This window comes from Enoplosus armatus, chromosome 24 (genome assembly GCF_043641665.1).
Source record: "Enoplosus armatus isolate fEnoArm2 chromosome 24, fEnoArm2.hap1, whole genome shotgun sequence".
Lineage (NCBI taxonomy): Eukaryota > Metazoa > Chordata > Actinopteri > Centrarchiformes > Enoplosidae > Enoplosus > Enoplosus armatus.
Window position 1 is genome coordinate 1,416,062 of NC_092203.1, and position 19,805 is coordinate 1,435,866.

Sequence of the window (19,805 nt, forward strand, 5' to 3'; positions counted from 1 at the left end):
TATGGACCAAAATACAATGTATTCTTGACCTCTGTCATGTTGTTTGTAGTTTTCTATTATTTTTATTACGTCATACATCCGGTCTATATATATATATATATACACATATATACATATATATGTATATATACTTGGTCCAGCCTAAAGGTCTGAACACAGCATGTGCATTAAAGCGCACACACACACACACACACACACACACACACACACACACAGAGGCTGTGAGCTGTAAAAGTTGATTTTTCCCTGACGACCATTTGATCAGCGTATTGGCAGCGGCCTGTTAGCTGAGTAGAAACGGGCGAGACACTCTTCCGTTCCACTTAACCGGCAAAGACAAAAAAAAAAAAGTGTCCACTGAACACAGTCATCAGAGTGACAGAGAGACGGGGAAGGGGGGGTGGGGGGGGGGGGCGGTGAGGGAGGAAAGGAAAGGAAAAGACAATGGGGATGCGCAAAAAAAAAAAAAAAAGAGAGAGAGAGGCTCAGCAGGTTAATCTTAAGATGAATGGCCTGTAATTAATCAAGTGACAGTTCAACAGCAGGGAGAAAGCAGGGATGGCACCTTCTATTTGCATTTTTACATTCCGGCACACAATGTCCCCTCTCATCTGTTTATTGTTCTCATCTTATATTTCGTGGTAAACTGCACGGCGGGAAACAACGCCAGCAAACAGACATTAAAAAGAACGCTTCTAATGATGTCAAGTGTGAGTGTGCAACCTTCAAGCTGCTCGCAGCAGCGCCGCGTCATTAATATTTGTCCGAAACATTGTATTACTCTCTTCTTACTCGTTCTCTGACTAAAGTTTGGGAGGGGAGATTCTCATTTTCAGCTAATCTGCTTTCAGCACAGAGCAGCTTACTTCTCGCCACAGCTCCTCAAACCTTTTCTCCCCAAGGAAGGGTTTCAGTCGCATCCAATTATCCAAATGTCTTCCTTCCCTGTTTGAGTGCGTCGCCAGCGTCTGCCCAAATCTGCCATAGCTCGCTCGCACCTTCCCCAATAGATAACGGATTGAATTCCCCAGATGAAACCGCCGTGACTTCCCCCCCTTTTTCTCCTCACGTCAATGTCCTACTTTCCAGCAAGTCTGCTCTCCATCTCAGTTCATATCACGTGCCGCTTAGTGTGGACGCTGTTTCATCTGCAGTCCAGGCTGATATATCCTCTATTGGGCGTTCTCCTAACTCACGGACGGAGGATCACGAAGCCAGATGCAATTCTAAATGTGCACGTCAGGTAAATCTGTCAGATCTGAAGTACAACAGTCGGCGACAACCTCTGCAGTCTCATTTAGCAACCGCCTTTTTTTTGAAGACGCATAAAAGCTTCAAAATCCCCGACTGGGGTATCCACTGACGTATTTTACGTCGTAGAGTAAACCTCTAAAATCTCTCAAGCTCGTGTTAACCACAGACTGCAGTTCAGGCGTCTAACCGAAAAACCTTCCAGACGAGGGAACCGGAAGTGTGAAAATGCGAACTCATTTCTGGGTTTTAAGACTGATAATTATATTACCAATCATAGACACCCTTGATTTGGGCAATGTGGTAGTCCATATATATATATATATATATATATATCACATAGTTTCAAATTACATCATAATTTTGCCAGTTTTGTACTGTATTTTATCTTGACAAAGTTCTTATATCTGATTATGTGTATACAACATTTAATATTTGGCTTTTATTGTGACATGAAAGAGCGGCTGAGTAGAAATATTGAAACATTTCTCGTGATACCCAGCCTCATATGTGGCCAAAGGAACTTGGTGGTGAATGGTGTGATTGCTCGCTTGGTGACCACCTGAAAAGCCGGGGTCTCCACCCCCCCGCAGGCAGTGTGATTTTAGCAGGGATTCCATTTTCTACATTTTCTCGAAATTGAGTGGCGTCTTGTGCTACATTTGGGAGGAAACTCGACTGGTGACCAGGGAAGGTAATGATCTTCAGATGTAAAGCAGCTTTCAGAGGCTCTAGGAAAGAAATTTAGATCTAAATTTGGACATTTTAATATCCGAAAACGTATCAGAATCGAAACGGTTAATATTCTGACGACCTGCAACTTTCACAGCCAGTTTTACAACAATCCTGTGTTGATCCAAGAACGTAAGGGATCTCTTCCCTTCACAGCAAGGGTCAGAGGTCAGACTTGAAAGCCTGCAGCTTGTCGGGAAGTGTGTGAACGCTTCAGTGGTACAGAAGCTGGTCTACTCGTTCATCCGGCGTCCTTGTATCAACAGGTCGGCTAATCAATTTCAGCGCGACAACTGAATCCCGGACAGCGGCGGGAGTAGACCCGGCGGTGCTTCAACGCAGGGTGGCGTGCTGCAATTAAGGCCAGTGGATTAGGAAGTGGTGGAAATCAGCGGCTGCGGTTTTAATACATTTCAGCTTTATTCTTTGCAGTGTATGGGAGTTAACAAGGGGAACTAAGGCCCATACATCAGAGGCTACGACAAGCGTGGAGAATTAACCGCACAAACAGGCAGCAGAGTCTGGCTCCTCGCTGGAGTCTGTGTGATGATAACTTATAGAGTAAACAAAAGCAGAAAGCTACAACACACACACACACACACACACACACACTCACACACACACACACACACGCACGTACGGCACAGCACAAGCGCATCTCCCTGGCAAGGTCTAATTACTGCACAACACCAAAGACAAAACTATCTCCCGTTCAATCTATTTTCCTCGAGAAAACAACAACCGGCGTCTGCTGAGCCCACTCCCACTGAGAAAGAACGAGTGAGCCAGAGAGAGAAGGACGAGGGAGCAATGAGTGGGGTGGGGGGGGAGAGAGAGAGAGCAGAAATCTTTTTAAAAAGAGATGAAAATTAGCCCACAAGGTATTTATCTTCCTACGAAGCTTTGTGTGATCAGCAAAGTCTGTGCAATGTGAGCACGTTGAACACAGATTTGAGTGTGTGAGAATGTGCTCGTGTAGGTGATAGAGAGTGTGTGTGTGTGTGTGTGTGTGTGTGTGTGTGTGAGTGTGAGTGTGAGTGTCCTCACCTGAAGTTTGCTCTCCAAAGCGGCAGTGGCGCTGTCTCCGCTGGTCTCGTCCACCACCACCACCATGTGGGTCAGAGAGTTCACCCTCACCTGCTCCAGCTCCAGGTCCTCCTGCAGGAGCTGCAAGACGGGAACACACACACACATGAACGTACGGGGCGAAGAGGGGGGACACATACACAAACGTCAAGCTTCAATGACGGCGACTTGATGGCAGAATGCGGCTGGAGGAAACAGAGGCTCAACGTCGTTGGCTTCCTGCGAGACCACAGGAGTTCAGAACAGAACGACGTTTCGACTATATTCCTTTAACACCGGGAGGCGACAGGAGCAGTTAGAAAGTTCCCTTTTTGTGGCAGACGCGAGTCTTAATCGGGGCTGCAGCCAACAACTATTGTGTGCTAGCTCCCACGATGCACACCCTTTGTTTTTCAGTTTAACTTCAAGGCACTTTCCAGACATTTTCAGATTTTGCACAGAAGCTCTTCAGCTTTTCTAAAAAAAAATATATATATACATACATATATATATATAGACAAACTAGTCCTGTGCGCTACCTGTGCAGCTCTCTTCTTGCTGTGTAATGTGTGTGTTTGTATTGTTTATGCATAGTCTGCCTTGGTGACGCTTAATCTGCAGTTAATTCTATAACAAGTGGCACCTAATAATGCTTACTGCACCCGCCGTGGTGTCCATAGTTGTAGGGTACTGTAGGACAACGCGGCTTTTATGCACCCACTGTCCCTGAATCTGTCCACGCCATGTCAACATGCCTCTCCTTCTATCAGCATGGAAACATTATGGAATATGTGGGGTCAAGCAGTTACCAGGAGCGGTAGTAAAAGCTTTCCTGTCGCTGGCGTTAGGCATTCCCACCTCCAACAAATTGCTTTGCACATTTTTCACAAGGCGACCGAGAACTCTCTCACGGCGTTGGTCGTGATTTTTTTTTTTTCCCCCGTACACACCTATGTGTAAATACCATCGCTGTCACCTGTATGAATGAACCAAAATAAGAAGTAAACGCTTGAGATGACGTGAGCTGCTGCTAGAGTAGAACGTGTAGGTTACTGAGAGACCCTCAGCTGAACGTTTTTTTCGACTCGTATCAGACAAATGGAAACGCGGCATTTGATGGGGATTTGTCACTTGAACACACACCTTTGTGAAATGTGTGTCGAGGGTGGTGTCTTTGTTTTTTTTTTGTTTTTTTTTAGCTGTTACAAAAATCAAAAACACAACAGGAAAAGTGTATGAAAATGTCAAAAAAAAAAAAGTTTTTATGCTGTAACGTACTGTAAGCTGCAAACGTTAGCATGCTTGGCTAACGAGCTAAAAAAGGCCTGTACGCAACTAGCACCGCGGCAGGGAAGCCAATCCTGGATGCTACTATATCAGAGTTGCGGCTAACATTAGCGGCTATGTCTTGCAGTGTTAAAACGGCCAAACAAGATCATGTCAGAATAAAACAACCGTCTGATCTAACTTTTTTTTTCCCCCCTCATCGTACTTAGAGTACGAGACTAACAGTGCAGCTCCTCCTTTGTTTGCCCACCTTGTGCTCCTCCACTTGGTGCTTGACATCCTCCAGGTCGGGACCCAGCGGCTGAGCCCCCATCCTCTTAATCCGTGCCTCCGTCTGGTCCAGCCAGTCTGTGAGCTGCTGCAACTGCTGGTGCTGCAGGCTCATCAGGACCTCGTGGAGTCTGGGAGTGACAGATAATTGAGTGAGCTGTCAATCACACGCTGATACAGTGGGGGGTTAGCCATTATTATAAGTCTTTTCCAAGAACAGTTCAGGCGAGCAGGTGGAGGCCTGGTTAAACAGGCTGATGCCCCAAGCAGCGACTGCTGCTGATTGAATTGGTCGAAATGGTAAAAGCCACCTATGCTCCTCTTATATTCACCCCTGCATCATAACAGACCCTCGCTGCCTTGTCCAAGTGGTATTTGGTAGTCAAGGCCATCCATGTCTGCGCAGCTTTGCGCTCGAATCAACAAGATTATCAAAGGAGATAGCCGAACAGTTAATTAAATTTGGCTCGGTGTCAGTTATCATTGGATTCGCCGTAATTAGAAAAGCCGCGGTTCTTTGTGTCCATGAGTGTTGGCGACTGCCGGGATCTTCATTCATGGCGGAAGAAAAGAGACGAAACTTGATTCATAGGCCTAAAATTAAGAAAAAAAGAACGTGAGATCATTTTGGCCTGTGCTATTGACGTGACGTTCGGCGTGTCTCTCATTGGGTGAATGCACTCTGTTAAAATGACACATCTCCCCGAGTTATTTCATCTTTCTCAATGTCTCCTGGCCTTTATTCCCCACATCTTTCTTTAAAACCTTTGACTCTATTACTTTATCATATATTTGGAATGGTAAATCCTTGCATTTTGAGTGCAGCAATTAACACTTGTCTTACCAAAAGGCTACCTACGTCTTCCAATTTGGATCCAGTTTGGTAAAAATCTTTGTTCCGTCCACTCTTAACGGTTCATTCCAAATTTGGCCTCATGAGGGTTTGAAAACTCTTCATCTTTTTTTTTCAAATTGACGGATACATTTGGTCGAGCCAGGGCTCGTTTTTTCAGATACTTAGAAGTCAGCTAGTTGCCGGAGAGATGTAACCCTATAGACTCACCCTGGAAGGGTAAATGTTGGTTCTTTAGCTCAACTATTAGAATTGCTTGAACTGTAGGTATAATATAATGTATAATTTGTGCTTGTCCCGGGGCTTTAGGAACCCCGGTACTTCATAAACGCACAGAGACGAGAGGAAAAGGGAGTTCTGGCGAGTTTTGGACACAACATCATTTTGACTTGATGGTGAGGCTGGATGAAAAGTCAGCGGTCCCCAGTGTTATTGCAATTGATCTGGATAGATCAAATTTCACGGCGATCCATCCCACGGTTGTTGATATGTTTCCATTCTGAACCAAAGTGGTGGACAGACCAGCAGAAAGACCGACCTGACGTCAGGTATCTTACCGGCTCTGTCTCTCCATGCTAGCCACTCTCAGGTGCTCCCACCGGGAGTTCAGGAGGCTCATCTGCTCCCTGACTTCCGAGTCCTCGTCTTCACTCAGGTTGCCCTCCCCCAGCAGGGCGGCGCCGGCCCGGAGGACCCGCCCCACGCTGCCCTGGTGGGTGGTCAGCTCCACCATGTAGCCCTGGCGAGAGACGGAACGAAACATTTCACACGCACGTATTCACAACGACTCCACTCCTTTCGCCTAATTACCCCTTCCGAAAGATGAGGAGTGCCTCACATCGCTACTCCCACTGAACGCCCCTTCTCCATTTACTTTAACTGCTTTCAAAATACATCTCCACCTCTCACCTTAGTGCTTAATCTATTTTCTCCGAGCACTTAACTCTTATAGGATCCGTCTTGGGTCTCACGCAGCAAAATGGCCAGGGTTAATTTAATTTTGAGAGCATAAAAGTCGATAGTAAGCCAGTGGTCCTGGAAGTCCATCAGTTAATTCAACACTTACGGTTAGCTTTAAAACAGCTGCTCAGCGCTGTATCAGCTCTGCAAGTGGACACACAGCTTAAAAAAAATCCACTAATCAAGATACGATAGATAGATTTTTACTATTAGGGACCTTTGGGAGCTTCGTCTCACGATTTAAGTTTTTTTTTCAGATGTTTGTTCCACCAACAAACAGCAGAGATTGTGTGTGTGTTTTTTTTTGGCCACTTTAAACTCATTACTGCAGTCTTTTCAAGCCAGGCCCTTTCAGTGCGGCGGAGGGAGGCTCATTCGTTTCTCCAACTACACGGTTTTCCTAGTTATTGGAACGTGGTAAATTGTTGTGGATGTGATGCAAATTGCCTGCAAACACTTGAGATAATACACAAAACACGAATAAATGATAAAGATAATGATTCATGCCACTTTACTTGCACATTACTTTAACTTCTTTATTGTGTTCTTTTTTTTTGGAGGGGGGGGGGGCACATTATTTCTGCTCTATTGGCACTGCAAGAAACTGTGATTTTAAAATATTTAACATCACCTCATTATAGTATAATTCATGTGCTTTCACATGAATTTCTCACGTGTTTGTAGTATCAAACGGACGCTCTCTTAAGGAAAAAAGATACTATAACAACAATTATAACTACAGCCCCCCCTTGGTGTTACCAAGTTAGTTATTGTACTTTTGAGAAAAAGATTTGGTTTTTAGTTCCTTGTACGACTCAAGCTCCAAAAAACACCGGATCCTACATTTCCCATGATACAACTTAACAGCGTCTTTCATGAGACAAACACCCAAACACACCACACCCCCAGCTTGTCAGACTTTGGAAAGCTCCTCCAGAGCCACAGGCGACAATATACAACCGTTTTCAACGGTTTTGAAGTGCCAAACAAACCTGAAATATGTACGTTAATGAAAACAAGATGGCAACCACTCGTTTGTTGAGTATAGAATGCATTTACCCACTGCTAATAATGAAAGGAAGTTTGTAAAAACTAAGAACATTTTGGCCATTTTAGGTCAAGAAAGGTTAAGGTTTCACATATAAAGATTTTTTTTACCACAATTTCTGCATTCAAACAACTAGAGAAAAAGATTAAAGCGTATTGAGGTTAACCATGTATGTTACGCCAACACAGAAATGGAAGTCAACCTTTGAATTTGTCGTAGCTTTTCGCAAAAGTAGCTTTAGTTTATAATGTGGGTTACAACTAAGAAAAAAGTTGGCAGTTTTGTTGTCACGAGGTGCTCGACTTTATACATTTCAGATGAATTAACTCAGAACTTGTTGACTTATAAAAAAAAAACATGTCAGGGCCACATGGGAGTGTTTGTGCTACAATCCTGCAAGCTTGCGTAGAGTCGACACTAAACCTCTGCATCGTGCGTGGACTGGTGTTTACAGTGTGGTAATTAGAGTGACTCTCACCTCGTGTGTGTGGAACTGCTCCTTTACCTCCTCCACGTGGCTGGAGATCGGAGGCTGGCCTTGGAGCCCATCTTCAGCCGACAGCAGCCATGTCAACACCTTCAAGTTTGAATTGTTACAACATACTTGAATGATGAGTCCTTATGAGTTCTTAGTGTCGACAAATCCCATGAAAAAAGGCTCTGTAATTTCCTAAAACAGCTGGTCACTGTAGTTTTAAGCAAAAGTTACTCAAACAGGAGGGGGGGATTTGTTGGGGACTATTTTCAGCAGTGGATTAATCCACATTTGGTGCCCTGGTGAGTATTACTGGGAGCAGTCAAAATAAACTACATTCATGGTAATGAACCCAGTGCAACGGTGTGGCTCACTGGAGCTCTATGGCACAGAGGAAAATTATACACACACACACACACACAATACTTGTTAGTAGGACTCATTCATTGTTGGTTTGGCTCAGAGCATGGGATTTGTTGACGCTAAGAAAAACAGAATATCACCACACACACATCCTTTAACAGAAGCAGACTTAAAAGATGCATTAAATGTAATCATCATGGTACCGTACCTCTTCCAGTGCAGCCTGGTAGCTCTCCAGGCTGGTGGAGCCTGGAGGCAGAGGACTGAGGCCCCGCTGTAGCTCCTCCTGGCTGGGAGTTAGGAACTAGAGAAGGGAAGGCACGGATGGGAGATAATGGGCCGAGATGGAATGTGATCGTGTCGAGAGGGAATAGACGGCAGGGGGTTGAGAAGTAGAGGAAATGAAGGAAGGAAGAAGGAAGCAGACAGTGTGTCGGAAGTGAGAAAAGAAGGTTTTGCAGAGAGGCAGAGAGAGATGAGTGGAGACAACAAACAGGCAGCATGAAAGGAAGGTGGGAGACAGAGAGGATAGAGAGAGATGAGGAGAGGCCTGTTAGTGTTAGCCATTACCGCTGCCGACAAGCAGTTCTGGCCTTTGTCCAACCTTAACAACTTGTCCTCTCTCTCTCTCCCTCTCCCTCTCTCTTCCCATATCTCTCTTTGTCTGCCCGCCACTGATCTGGACTCTAACAACTTCTCTCTTTTTATCTCGGCTCCGCGCTCCTCCTCTCACTCCATTCTTCTCTCTGGTAATAAGGTCCCCAAAAGACACACAAGGCCCATCCGCGGCGCTAATAACGGTCCGGCCTCAGTCAGCGCCGCTCAGTCTTTGTGCCTGCTTTGTATTGCAAATGGGTTTGGGTTCGTCCGGCGGTAGAGAGACTCGCACTGGCGGAGTTTACGGCTTGTAGAGTAATTAAAATATAAAACACACGTCGGGTAGTTAGGTCCCTGATTATCTATAACATGCTCTTTATTTTCAGTTTTACCTTGATGTCGTCCAAATAAAGCATGTTTGACTGAGGCAAACTGAGGACAATGCATTGTTAAATGTCAACTCCGTTCCTCATTTACTTGAAAGGAAAACTTTTTTTTTTTTTTTTTTTTTCCGCTGGGTTCTGCATTACATCCTGCATTTCAAAGAGCAGCGGGTGTGCTTGAATAAAGCTTATCTGACAAATTATCTTTTTCTTCTCGCGATGCCTTTTAGGTGCCAGCCGAGTCAAGTCGAGCCCCCCTGCTGGCACATTAAATATTTGACGTTTTCTGAATACATTCCACCCGAGTCAGAGAAAATGACGGGGGCCCACATTTAGTCACGCGGCCCTGGGTGGCGGCTTTGAAAATGCGACTGAACATTTTGAAATCTCATGTCTTGGAATAGAGAGGACATGTATTTTTGTGTTTCGGGCGTGCTGTTGTATCTAATGGTGACGGATAAGAAACACATGTTGCTGTCAGTGTACAGGGCAGCCTTTTAGTTCAGGAAGAGCTACTTTAACTGAAAGGAGCAGTTTGACATTTCGCTTCATTGCCCCATTAAAGTTAATTAAAATAAATCTGTACTCGCAGCTCGCGTGGCTAATTAACACATTGTGTGATTTTTGTTGAATCCGTACACAAACAGATATGTAAACGGGGGTTACGTGCTAAAACTATTCCTTGACGACTAGTGGCCAAACTGGAGACATATCAGCTCATGAAGTGGCTCAAAATGACTGTTGTAAAAAGACAACACACATCATTTTCAAAAATCATCTCATTGTACCATTTAAAAAATAAATAAATAAAAACAACATTGCCTCCTGGCATTCAGCCGTAGGAGCATTATTCCATCACTTAAATTGTCTAAATTAGCCACGTGTTGTGTAACAAACAAGTGTATAGTTCCTTTTAGATAAGATGAATTAAATGTATTAGTGTTAACATTGGATTTTTAGTCCGATATCGATACACCGACTGCCTGTGACTGCCAAAGTGAAGGCCCCCCCCCCCCCACAAGGCTGCTCGTGATTGCAGGTTCTTAGAGGTCCCTTTAGAGTCTCCCAGAGAGGATTTGTTACACCGCATAACTCGTAAGACTACAGCGTGTTGTTTGTACGCTTCTGTTGAAGCACGGATTTAAAACCTAAAGATGCATATTTTTGGAGTGAGTCTTTGTCTTCATGCTAAGCTAGGCTAATCGATTCATGTCTTGTAACTCAGATGAGAAGATTGACACCACTCTCGCGTCGTCAACTGACTCTCGTCCGGGGAAAGCAAATAACAAGAAGAAGTTTGCCAAATTGTGCTGTCGGTATCACTACTGATAATAAAAAGAAGAAGAAGACCCCATAAGCACAGTTAGTATCACTTCTGACTCATGAATGGTTCAAATGAATATATAACGTCAATTGCAAAATACAATACATTTCAAACCATGAATTCAATTAAAACATAATGTGATTGACGGGCACAATGCAAAAAATGTCCAACTCAACAAGTCCCATACTTCATATTCAGTCTCAGAATATTCTTTTTTAGAATTCCACTTTTCAATGCCTTTCACCGGTCGCAGGTACAAGTGCAGCATGAGGTGCACCGCGACTTAAGCATAGAATGAAAATATATATTTGAGTCAGTCGTAGACTTGGTAGGATGGACATTTTTTTCAATGATGACGCAGACAAAACAACAGGTGTGCAGCCAAAACATGCAGCGACAGATGGACAGATTGGCGTGGAGTGTTAGCGCTGCGAGACACGGACCTGATCAGTAAAACGCCTCCTCTTTTGCTCGGGCGACTTGACATATGCAGCCTGGGTGTAGGCATAGCTTTTATAGCGAGGCTGAGGGGAGGGGCTCCGCACTCGCCCCTGAGCCACACTCACTGTGATCTGAGAGAGAGAGAGCAGGGCAGAGACAGAGGGAGAAAGAGTTGGCGGGAGAGGCAGGAGAGGCCAGAAATGAGGGAGGAAGGAAGAAATGCAAAACACAGAGTGAAAGATCCAAATTGTACAGAGCGAGAAGAGGCAGAAAATGAAGGGGCAGAAGAGAAGGGGACGGGGGTGTACATGGGAGCGAGTGTGTGTGTGTGTGTGTGTGTGTGTGGGGAGGGGGGGTGAGAAAGAGAGGCGGAAAAAGAGGAGGAAAAAAAGAAACATGAATAATCACACATAAGCTCCGTTTCCATCCAAATGTCAAGCTAATTTTGGGTGAACTTTCAAAACGGCGTAAATAAAAAATAAAATACAGATTGGGTGCGTTTCCATCAGCGGAGTGTCGAAAAACACATTTACAAGAAAAATGGAACGTCTCGGGACAAAAAAAAAAGAACAACAACTAATACTGGGCGAGGAGTAGCGTTTGCTTTCATTTCAGCAAACGCTACACATTTCACGCTGTCTGAAGATGAAAAACTCTGCAACAAACTCGACTGTATCAGGCGTCTTATACAGTTCAGTTCATTTGTTATTGTCTTGCAACTGCCAAAGTTACACAGTTTCACTTTCAAGCATCCAATGTTAAGTTTGCAAAATGGCCTATTTCATGTGTGAGGAGCCTTTTACTGTTGAAGTTGGTCAAGATGTAGTTAGTTTTAATGGCTTATATATACTGTTGGGCGACCTACCCATCTGGAAAAGATGAAAAGATTCAAATTGTATCTTATAGCCAGAAAGATGAAGGCAGGCTGCTGCACCGAAATTACGAAAAGTGAAACTAGATTTTAGAAAATAATTTGAAACCAGGTTCACGTAAAAAAAAATAAATAAAAAAAATAAGACTTTTATTTTTAAATAATAAAAAGAAAATAATCAACAAAAAAACTAGTAGCTATAACGGTCAAGGGATTGTAGTAGAGTAAAAAGCACTATATCTCCCTCTGAAATGTAGCGGATTTGGAATATAAAGCGAAATGTGAAATAAAAGAGGCAAAGACACCTGACTGGTTATCTGATTCGGTCAAATTCAAAAAGTCCTTGGATGGAAACCCAGCAACAGATAATGCAGACATGAGAGAGAGGCAGCGGCAGACGGAGAGGGGACAGATGTGTCATGCAGACAGATGTGGACAGAATGGACAACAGACAACGGCACGGAGTCGAAGCGGATGTTGTTTCCGAGCAGCTCCTGTTTAACAACCCCAAAGTGTTCTTCCTCGATTAAAACGATGACACGTTCTTGATTGATTTAAAGGAAAGGTTCAACATCTTGGGAAATACACATATTCTTGCCAAGAGTTACATGAAAACACTGATAACCTATATGCTAACTTGAGCTGAAGCCAGGAGGCCACTCGCTTAGCTTAACTTAATTTAGTTTAGCGTAAAGACTGAAAGCAGGGGGAAACAGCCAGCCTGGCACTGTCCAACGTTTGAAATGTATGGATTAAACATATGAGATACAACGTGTTCACGAGTTAGCTGGTAGCCCTTGTTTCCATTCTTTATGCTAAGCTAAGCTAATCACCTCCCACGTCTAGCTCCATAGTTAACTCCCAGACAAGAAAGCCAATGAGGATATTTCCCAAGACACTGAAGAAAACATTGTGTTGATTACCTGAAACAACATAGGCATTTGTAATGATATTAACATGCAAAGTAATCATCAGTAATTAACTCGAGTACGCAGCAGTACACTAGCAGTAATTAAAAGGAGTTCACTTTGACATTAAAGTCCTAATGTCAAAGTGTGTGGGGGGGGGATTCTTTTCTGGTACGTGTTCGTGCCTCTTCATGTGTATTAACACATGACATGGTCTATCAAAACACAGAGGCAATTACATGAATACTTCAGCAGCCAGTGGATGACTCACCACCAACAACAGAATGACATCATCTAAACTGCAAGTGATTTTCCAGACATATTAAAAAATGTTTCTACTTTAATCTGTGTAAATTGGTCCTCTTGTTGAAAAATTGCCCACGCTAGATAATGCCAATTCCATCTCGCTCTGTCACTTCAGTAAAGGCTCTATCTATTAGTCAAGTCCGACACTGATGTTGGGTGTTGAGGTCTGGCTCACAGTCTCGGAGGCCAGGGCCCTTATTCATTAAAGAATTGCACTTAATAACTCTACACTCTGCAGAGCTACGTTGGGAAGAAAAAGAGCTACAAGTTGTGGTAATACGACAGATTTATCAAGTGAAAAAGGAGGAAACATACTGAATAATACGGGAATTTAGTACCACAACATTAAGTTATTACATTCAATAACATTTTATTCCTCATGACCAATTGTGTATTATTATAGTTATCATAGAGCCACAAAGTCCATGTAGGGAGGAGGCCGGGGTGGTTGGACACTCTTTAGGCCTTGAAGTGTATAAATATATATAAAGGGGGGTGACAGTTTCACTGTAGCAACCTCACAAATGCAACAGCAGAACGTCGTTACTAGAATTTGAATGTGTGCACCTTTAAATTCACACAGACGTGCACAGGTGCCACTTTTTTTAAAGGGCGAAGATCTTATTTTGGAGGGACAAATAACTTTTAATTGACGACCACTTCGCCCGCTCGTTTGACATTCCCAAGATGCCTTTCCTGCGCCAGCCGGGGTGAGCCGCCGCATCGCTAAAACCAAGACAGCCCTTCCCACCACTCGACGTCATAAAAGTTTAATGTCCCGAGTCTTTCTCCCGAGCCATCAATCTCCCCCTTTCACCTCCGTCACCTCCCTCTCTTCTTCTTCTTCTTCTTCTTCTTCTCCACCAGACGGGTGGGGTTCGCACGGGGGCACCCCCCAGACAATATCACAGAAAATCTGTCTCGTTTCACGCAATTGCCTCAAAGTTTGGATTTAGTCATTTTTCCTACTTTTTTTTTCTTTTTTTTCTCCTTCCTCATGAAAAGCTGGCGTCTCTCTTCCTCCCTGAGTCCCAGGTGGAGGAAGTATGGTGTTGATGTAAGGAGGAGGTGACAGCGCCGCTTTGATGATGACAGATGAGGGGGGAGGCAGATAATAGCCGCTGTCAGTAACTCTTTTTTCTCCCCTCCCGTCTCTCGTTTTATTGCCACCTGACTTGTTCCTTGCACTCCCTATTTGTCTGCTCCATCTCACTCTTCACCACCCACCCCCACCTCTTCATCTTTCTATACATCTCTATATATCGTTACACCTCCCCGCCTCCTCTCTTTCCCCTCTTATCTTGTATTAACAATCTTTCTTTGCCACTTTTCTCTCTTTCCGTCCATCTTTCTCCCTATGTCTCTCTCTCTCGCTGTCTGTCTGATTTCCAGAAGTAAAAAGGCCTGCAGTCTCTCTCCACTCTCAGACAGAGAGCTGATGGGTGGGGTGGGTGGGATGTGGGGGGATGATATGGCCATTAAACCGAGTGAGATAATAATATTACCCGTCATTACTTCAGGAAGCTCACTCCATCCTGCTGTGATTCAGCGCGACAGCATGACACTGACCTCAGCTTAACTCAGCTCTAAAGGTCAGCGCTGGAGGATCTAATTTGTGACGTGAGATTTGGTGGATTTTGGCGCTTCTCATTCAGACGTTCTGTCTCAATTTGGCGGTTTTCATTCCGGCGCTCGCGGGTTTCAGGCGGCGACGGAAGCGAATGGGAGGTTTGTTTACTCCTCACTGAAAGCGCAGGCGACTACACCTCCCAGCGTGCCCGGCGGGGGCTCGGGGATCCCTCGGAACAAGCAGGGAGGAAGCTAGCCGAGGAAGGGAACATCTGCTCGCCTTGCTGCCTCTGAGACTCTGAACGGAATGCGGGGACTACAAAACGGATGGATGAGTGGATGAACGGACAGATGGGTGGTGATTAGCTAGATGCTGAATTGAAGTTTCATTTCAAAACTCAGGGTTGGGAATATAAACTGTTGGTGTTTTGTGTGCACAAGATCTTAAAATGCTCAATTACTTCAATTTTTATTACTGAGGGACTTTTCATGCCAGAAAAAGCCGCATTGCTCTTTGCCAATGTTAGTTTTACTAATACAAGGAGAGTAAACTGAGCCATTAAAACCAAATATAACTCTGTAACTAAATAACAATAATCTATTTTATTCATATTGTATCAATATTTTATTATTCATATTATAGGTAACACTTTATTTCAAGTGCTCTTCATCAGCCTTAAGCTTCAAATACTGTATAGTCCAGCTGAATAGGTTTATCTATAGTCTTACTTGGTCTGCTATGACCAGTAGCTTATCCCTTTCACGCATAGTGGTCACTACAGTGGACAGCTATTCAAAAGCTGTTTTCTTGTATATGCATGGGTTTTAATGGTATAGTTGCACATCAACCACCACAGTGGACGCTAGTGCGTCATCCCATACACTGCCACTCACTGGCCAGCCATTGTAAGCGCAACACAAATGTCTCAAAACCAAGATGGACAGCGGAAGGCCAGAAATGCTGAGCAGCTCAGGAATAACTTGCCAATCCTTCTATAGTAGGAGACCCTTGCAGGTAAATAAAATTTGGTAACATCAAGTAACAACTAAGGAGTAATACAATTGTTAAAATTTCCATTTTATTCATTGGTGTGTTAAATACATATTTCTTCAGTTGAAAACTCAAACGCATGCTGTCCACCCGAGTGGACATGTGAAGAACTTTGAAAAATTAGCGTTTGAAAAAAATGAAGTTAAATTGTTTTTTTCATGCCTAAAGAGAAATAAAAACACTTAGGAAAAAAATCCTGACTGAGGCTGTCATAATTCATGCATGAAAGGGTTAAGGTGGATTGTGTTAGCTAGCGTCGGCTAATTGATATTGCTGTGTAACTGACCACATCGACTTCATGACCTTGTTGTACTTGTTCTGCTGTTAACAGTACATTCGCATTCACTAGTCTTGTTATTGTGGCCACTGTGGGCCACTGTCATCCTGTTCCATTAGCTTCTACAAGGCAATGCAGCATCCGTCTAAAACATTAAGTGTGTTCCAGAGGTTTACTTTCCATATTCTAAGACAAATGAGCAACCGCTACAGCAGTTGCTATTAGAAACTGAAAGTTATACAACGAGCGCAGGACACTCGCTTACTCACCTCAAAATGTCAGCTGATAAAAATCACAATATTTGCCATTAATCTGCCGCACTTTCTCCCCTTATTAATCAGGCTTTGCGATCAAAGTGGTTGTGAGAGTCGTCTCACTGCTGGTCCCCCCTCCAGACGACCTGCTCTCAGTTTGTGGTACCGCTGAGAAGTAAATATGCTATCACACTGCTCATTAGCCAATGAATCATTAAAAAGTCGAGGCCAGACCGCGTTTCTCTTAGTCTTTTTAACCGTGCTTGTGAGCCTGTGTGGCTGCCGCTTAGCACCTTCATTTTATTTTGACAGAACTACAGGGAAAGTGGGAGGGTTTTTTTTTTTTTTTACTGCTTGTAGAGATGTAAAAAAAAATAAGTGTCTCCACAGTTACCCGACCACTCATTATCAAATGGATCCACAAAGATCTCCAAATCTCTGCCGAATTGCTTTGATTCATTCTGTTCTTGGCGTCGCCGGCATCCAGCGCCAACCTAAGAAAACTCGGGAGGACGTCTGAGAGCAGGGATCATCCCCTCTGTTTCCCTCATCCCCTTCAGTTTCACTCAAATGCTACAACAGAGAGAGAGAGGGGTCCTGCTGGGAATTTCACAAGCCCACTTAGTCTTAATCTTTATAAAGTGGCAGGTTGGCAGGAGAGCGGGATGGGGAGTGTTGATGCTTAGAAGGAGTGAAAACTCATTTTGTAACGGGGTTAGATAATCCTGGTCTGGAGCTGATAATATGCAGTGCACAAACAACTGCAGTCGCTTAGTTGTATAATATGCAATACTATAGAGTCTACTTGAGCGTTATTATTTCGTGTGGGCGCTGCCTTAACAACAAAGCAACAAGATGTGAATGTGAAGGAGAAGTGGCTCTGAAGACCGAGTGAGTGTACACACAATAGCTGAGCAGACACAAAGCATGCCGAGCAGAGGCTCATGGGAAATAAAATCGTGGTTTCTGACTCTTGACACAACGACAAGAATCGCTGGAGTGAAGAGGCCACGATCACCATTCAGCTGGCTCCCAGGATGACTGACAGGCAGGTCGGTCCAACATGTGTTACCGCAGAGACTGCGATGGCATGTTACTATGGTAACAGGACGCCATGCTTCTTTGACAATATCTAGGGCTCATTCGTTTCGGTTTCCTTACAGGAGTGAAAATAAAATTTAATAACTGCATCACTCATGCGACACTCGCGTTTTACTGTTTGGCAAGGGCGCTGTCGCTGCATCCTGGGCTTAGCTCCGCCCCAAGACGATTGTGATTGGTTGAAAGTAAAACAAAACAAGTCACATTTACGTAACGAGGTGCATGTCTGAAAGGGCTGTTAGCGACATTATCAGAAGGACTCTGACAACTCTTGGGCTTGAAAAGTTCAAAAACTGATGAATTAAAAAGTTGAAAAGCTGCTGCAGTGGGACAGGAAGTTTAGTCTTTACATGCTGGAGATAAATAAGGGGGAATTATGACCCCTGCCTCCGACACGAGTTAGAACGTTAGTTAGTGACGGAGGCAATGTTGCATGGTTTGCTCAATTAAGTAGGGAGGTCGTTTTCTCCCCATTTTTCTCTTCACCCTCTAAAACGGGAAGATTTTCTGAGATGCAGTGTAAACCAGAGTGATGAGCGTTTTGGGTTCAAGCTAGCCTTGCTCTTTGAATAAATTTAGGAATTTTTACAGAGAAAGTTGCTACGAAAAAACAAAACCAATGAGCCATAATAGTGTCACGTGGCAGCCTTAGTAACAGCAACACTGAAAACAATGTGTGTGTGTGTGTGTGTGTGTGTGTGTGTGTGTGTGTCTAACCTGCTGGGAGAAGCGCTGCTGCGTCTGGATCTGGTAGTGCTCCTCGGTCGTCACCCGGGCAACGCCGGCCGCGGCCGCCCGCGGCAGCGTCTCCACCTCCTGGATGGCTTCCATGGAAACACTTTGGGGGAGCACCTGGAAGAGCGACGTCACGTACATGATGACGCTCTTCTTGTCGGGATGAGGCACCGCCACATCTGAAGGGCAGAAAGAGCGAGGAATAAAGTTTGTTGCAAAATTCGAGGACGCTGAAGAAACACATTAACTATTAGTTGGTTGACAGGAAATTCATCTGCAACACAATTTAGATGATTCAGTAATCGTTAAGGTCATTTCCTTAAGCAAAACTCTCTGGTTCCAGCTTTTTAAATGTGAATATTTGCTGGTTTTCTTCGTCTTCTACGACAGCAGTCTGAATATTTGTTTTTTTTTTTGGATTGTTGGTCCGACAAAACAAGATATCTGAAGACGTTGACTTGGGCTTAGTATCCAGAAGTAAAAGGAAATCATCACCAGTGGAAATAACCCTGGAAAACAAATAAAAGATCTCAGTTGAGGAGGTTATTTCAATGTGATGGAGCTAAAAAATGTGAAGGCATCCGAGATGCTGCAGGGTGACGCAGTAGACCGCCTTTTAACAGCAAAAACAGATTTGACTCGTTTTTCTTTGTGCTCGGGAAGAACTGCGGGCCACTGTTTACCCTGCCTTTTCATTTCCCACAGCGTCCGAATCTGAATCCAACAGCTAAATCAAGTCCGAGCAAACTTTTCCAACAGGTAGGGGGAGAGACGTAACGGAGTGTTGATTTCAGGAAGGGTGGCCAAGAGCCCGTGGCCCCAGGGCGAGACTAATAGAGACAGATCACAGCGGGAGGAGGGGGGGGGGGGGGGGGGGGGGGGGGGCTGGGTTGAAGTCTGAGAGCAGAAGGGGAGGAAAGAAAAAACAGACAGAGAGAGAAATGGAGTGCTAATGAACTAATGGTTGAGGGTCTGTTAACAGAGTGATGTGCAGAGCGTGGTGAGCGCGCACGACTGGGAGAATAATGAACAGGAGGAGGGAGGGGAGATGTGGCAATGGAGAGGAAAGGCAGCGAGAGAGAAAAAGTCGGCAGGCACAAAGTAACAGAAACGAGTGTGTGCCAAGAAAGATGTGTGCCAGCGGTTGTGTGTGTGTGTGTGTGTGAGAGATGGATAGATGAAGCCGGAGTCATATTTCTGGCGGTGGAATACTGATTTATCAGCATCACAGAGCAATTGGAGGATGTTATTGTTTGTCTGAGGAAGACAAACAGCAACATAAAAATGCCGCCATCTGCAAGTGTGTGTCCAAGTGTGTGCACACATCCCTCACTCCTTTAGTCCTCTCGGGGTTTTTTTCCATCCCACGATCGCCTTCGCAATCGTTTCACCGCAGCGGCGCACATGTGCATACTTATGAGGCTCTGCCAGTGTGGGTGTGTTTGCATGTGCGAATATTTGTGTTTGGGTGTGTGAATGTTTTCTGTATGTCAACGTCTTTTTGTGTGTGTGTGTAACAATGGAAGTGCATTGCATGACAACAAAAGCATAAAAAAACGAAAAAGAAGAAACAAGAAAAACCCTGCATCTGGTGCCGAAAAGTCACAGGAGAATTAGAAGCTAACGGGAAGCTAACATGGCTAACATGATACAGAGCACATACGTCTACTTTCAAATTCATTTG

General features: G+C 44.3%; 1 protein-coding gene across 1 annotated transcript in view; it reads right to left on the reverse strand.

Moving 5' to 3' along the window:
- The window catches only part of LOC139306974 (dystrophin-like), a 100,034-nt gene that overhangs the window by 70,344 nt on the left and 9,885 nt on the right, over window positions 1-19,805 (reverse strand). Inside the window, exons 5-12 of the mRNA XM_070930936.1 lie at window positions 18,104-18,300; window positions 11,052-11,180; window positions 8,980-8,990; window positions 8,513-8,594; window positions 7,945-8,043; window positions 6,016-6,197; window positions 4,586-4,736; window positions 3,031-3,150 (exon numbers count right to left, since the gene is read on the reverse strand). Coding sequence (XP_070787037.1) covers window positions 3,031-3,150; window positions 4,586-4,736; window positions 6,016-6,197; window positions 7,945-8,043; window positions 8,513-8,594; window positions 8,980-8,990; window positions 11,052-11,180; window positions 18,104-18,300 — 971 coding nt within the window. The remainder of the gene's footprint in view (window positions 1-3,030; window positions 3,151-4,585; window positions 4,737-6,015; window positions 6,198-7,944; window positions 8,044-8,512; window positions 8,595-8,979; window positions 8,991-11,051; window positions 11,181-18,103; window positions 18,301-19,805) is intronic.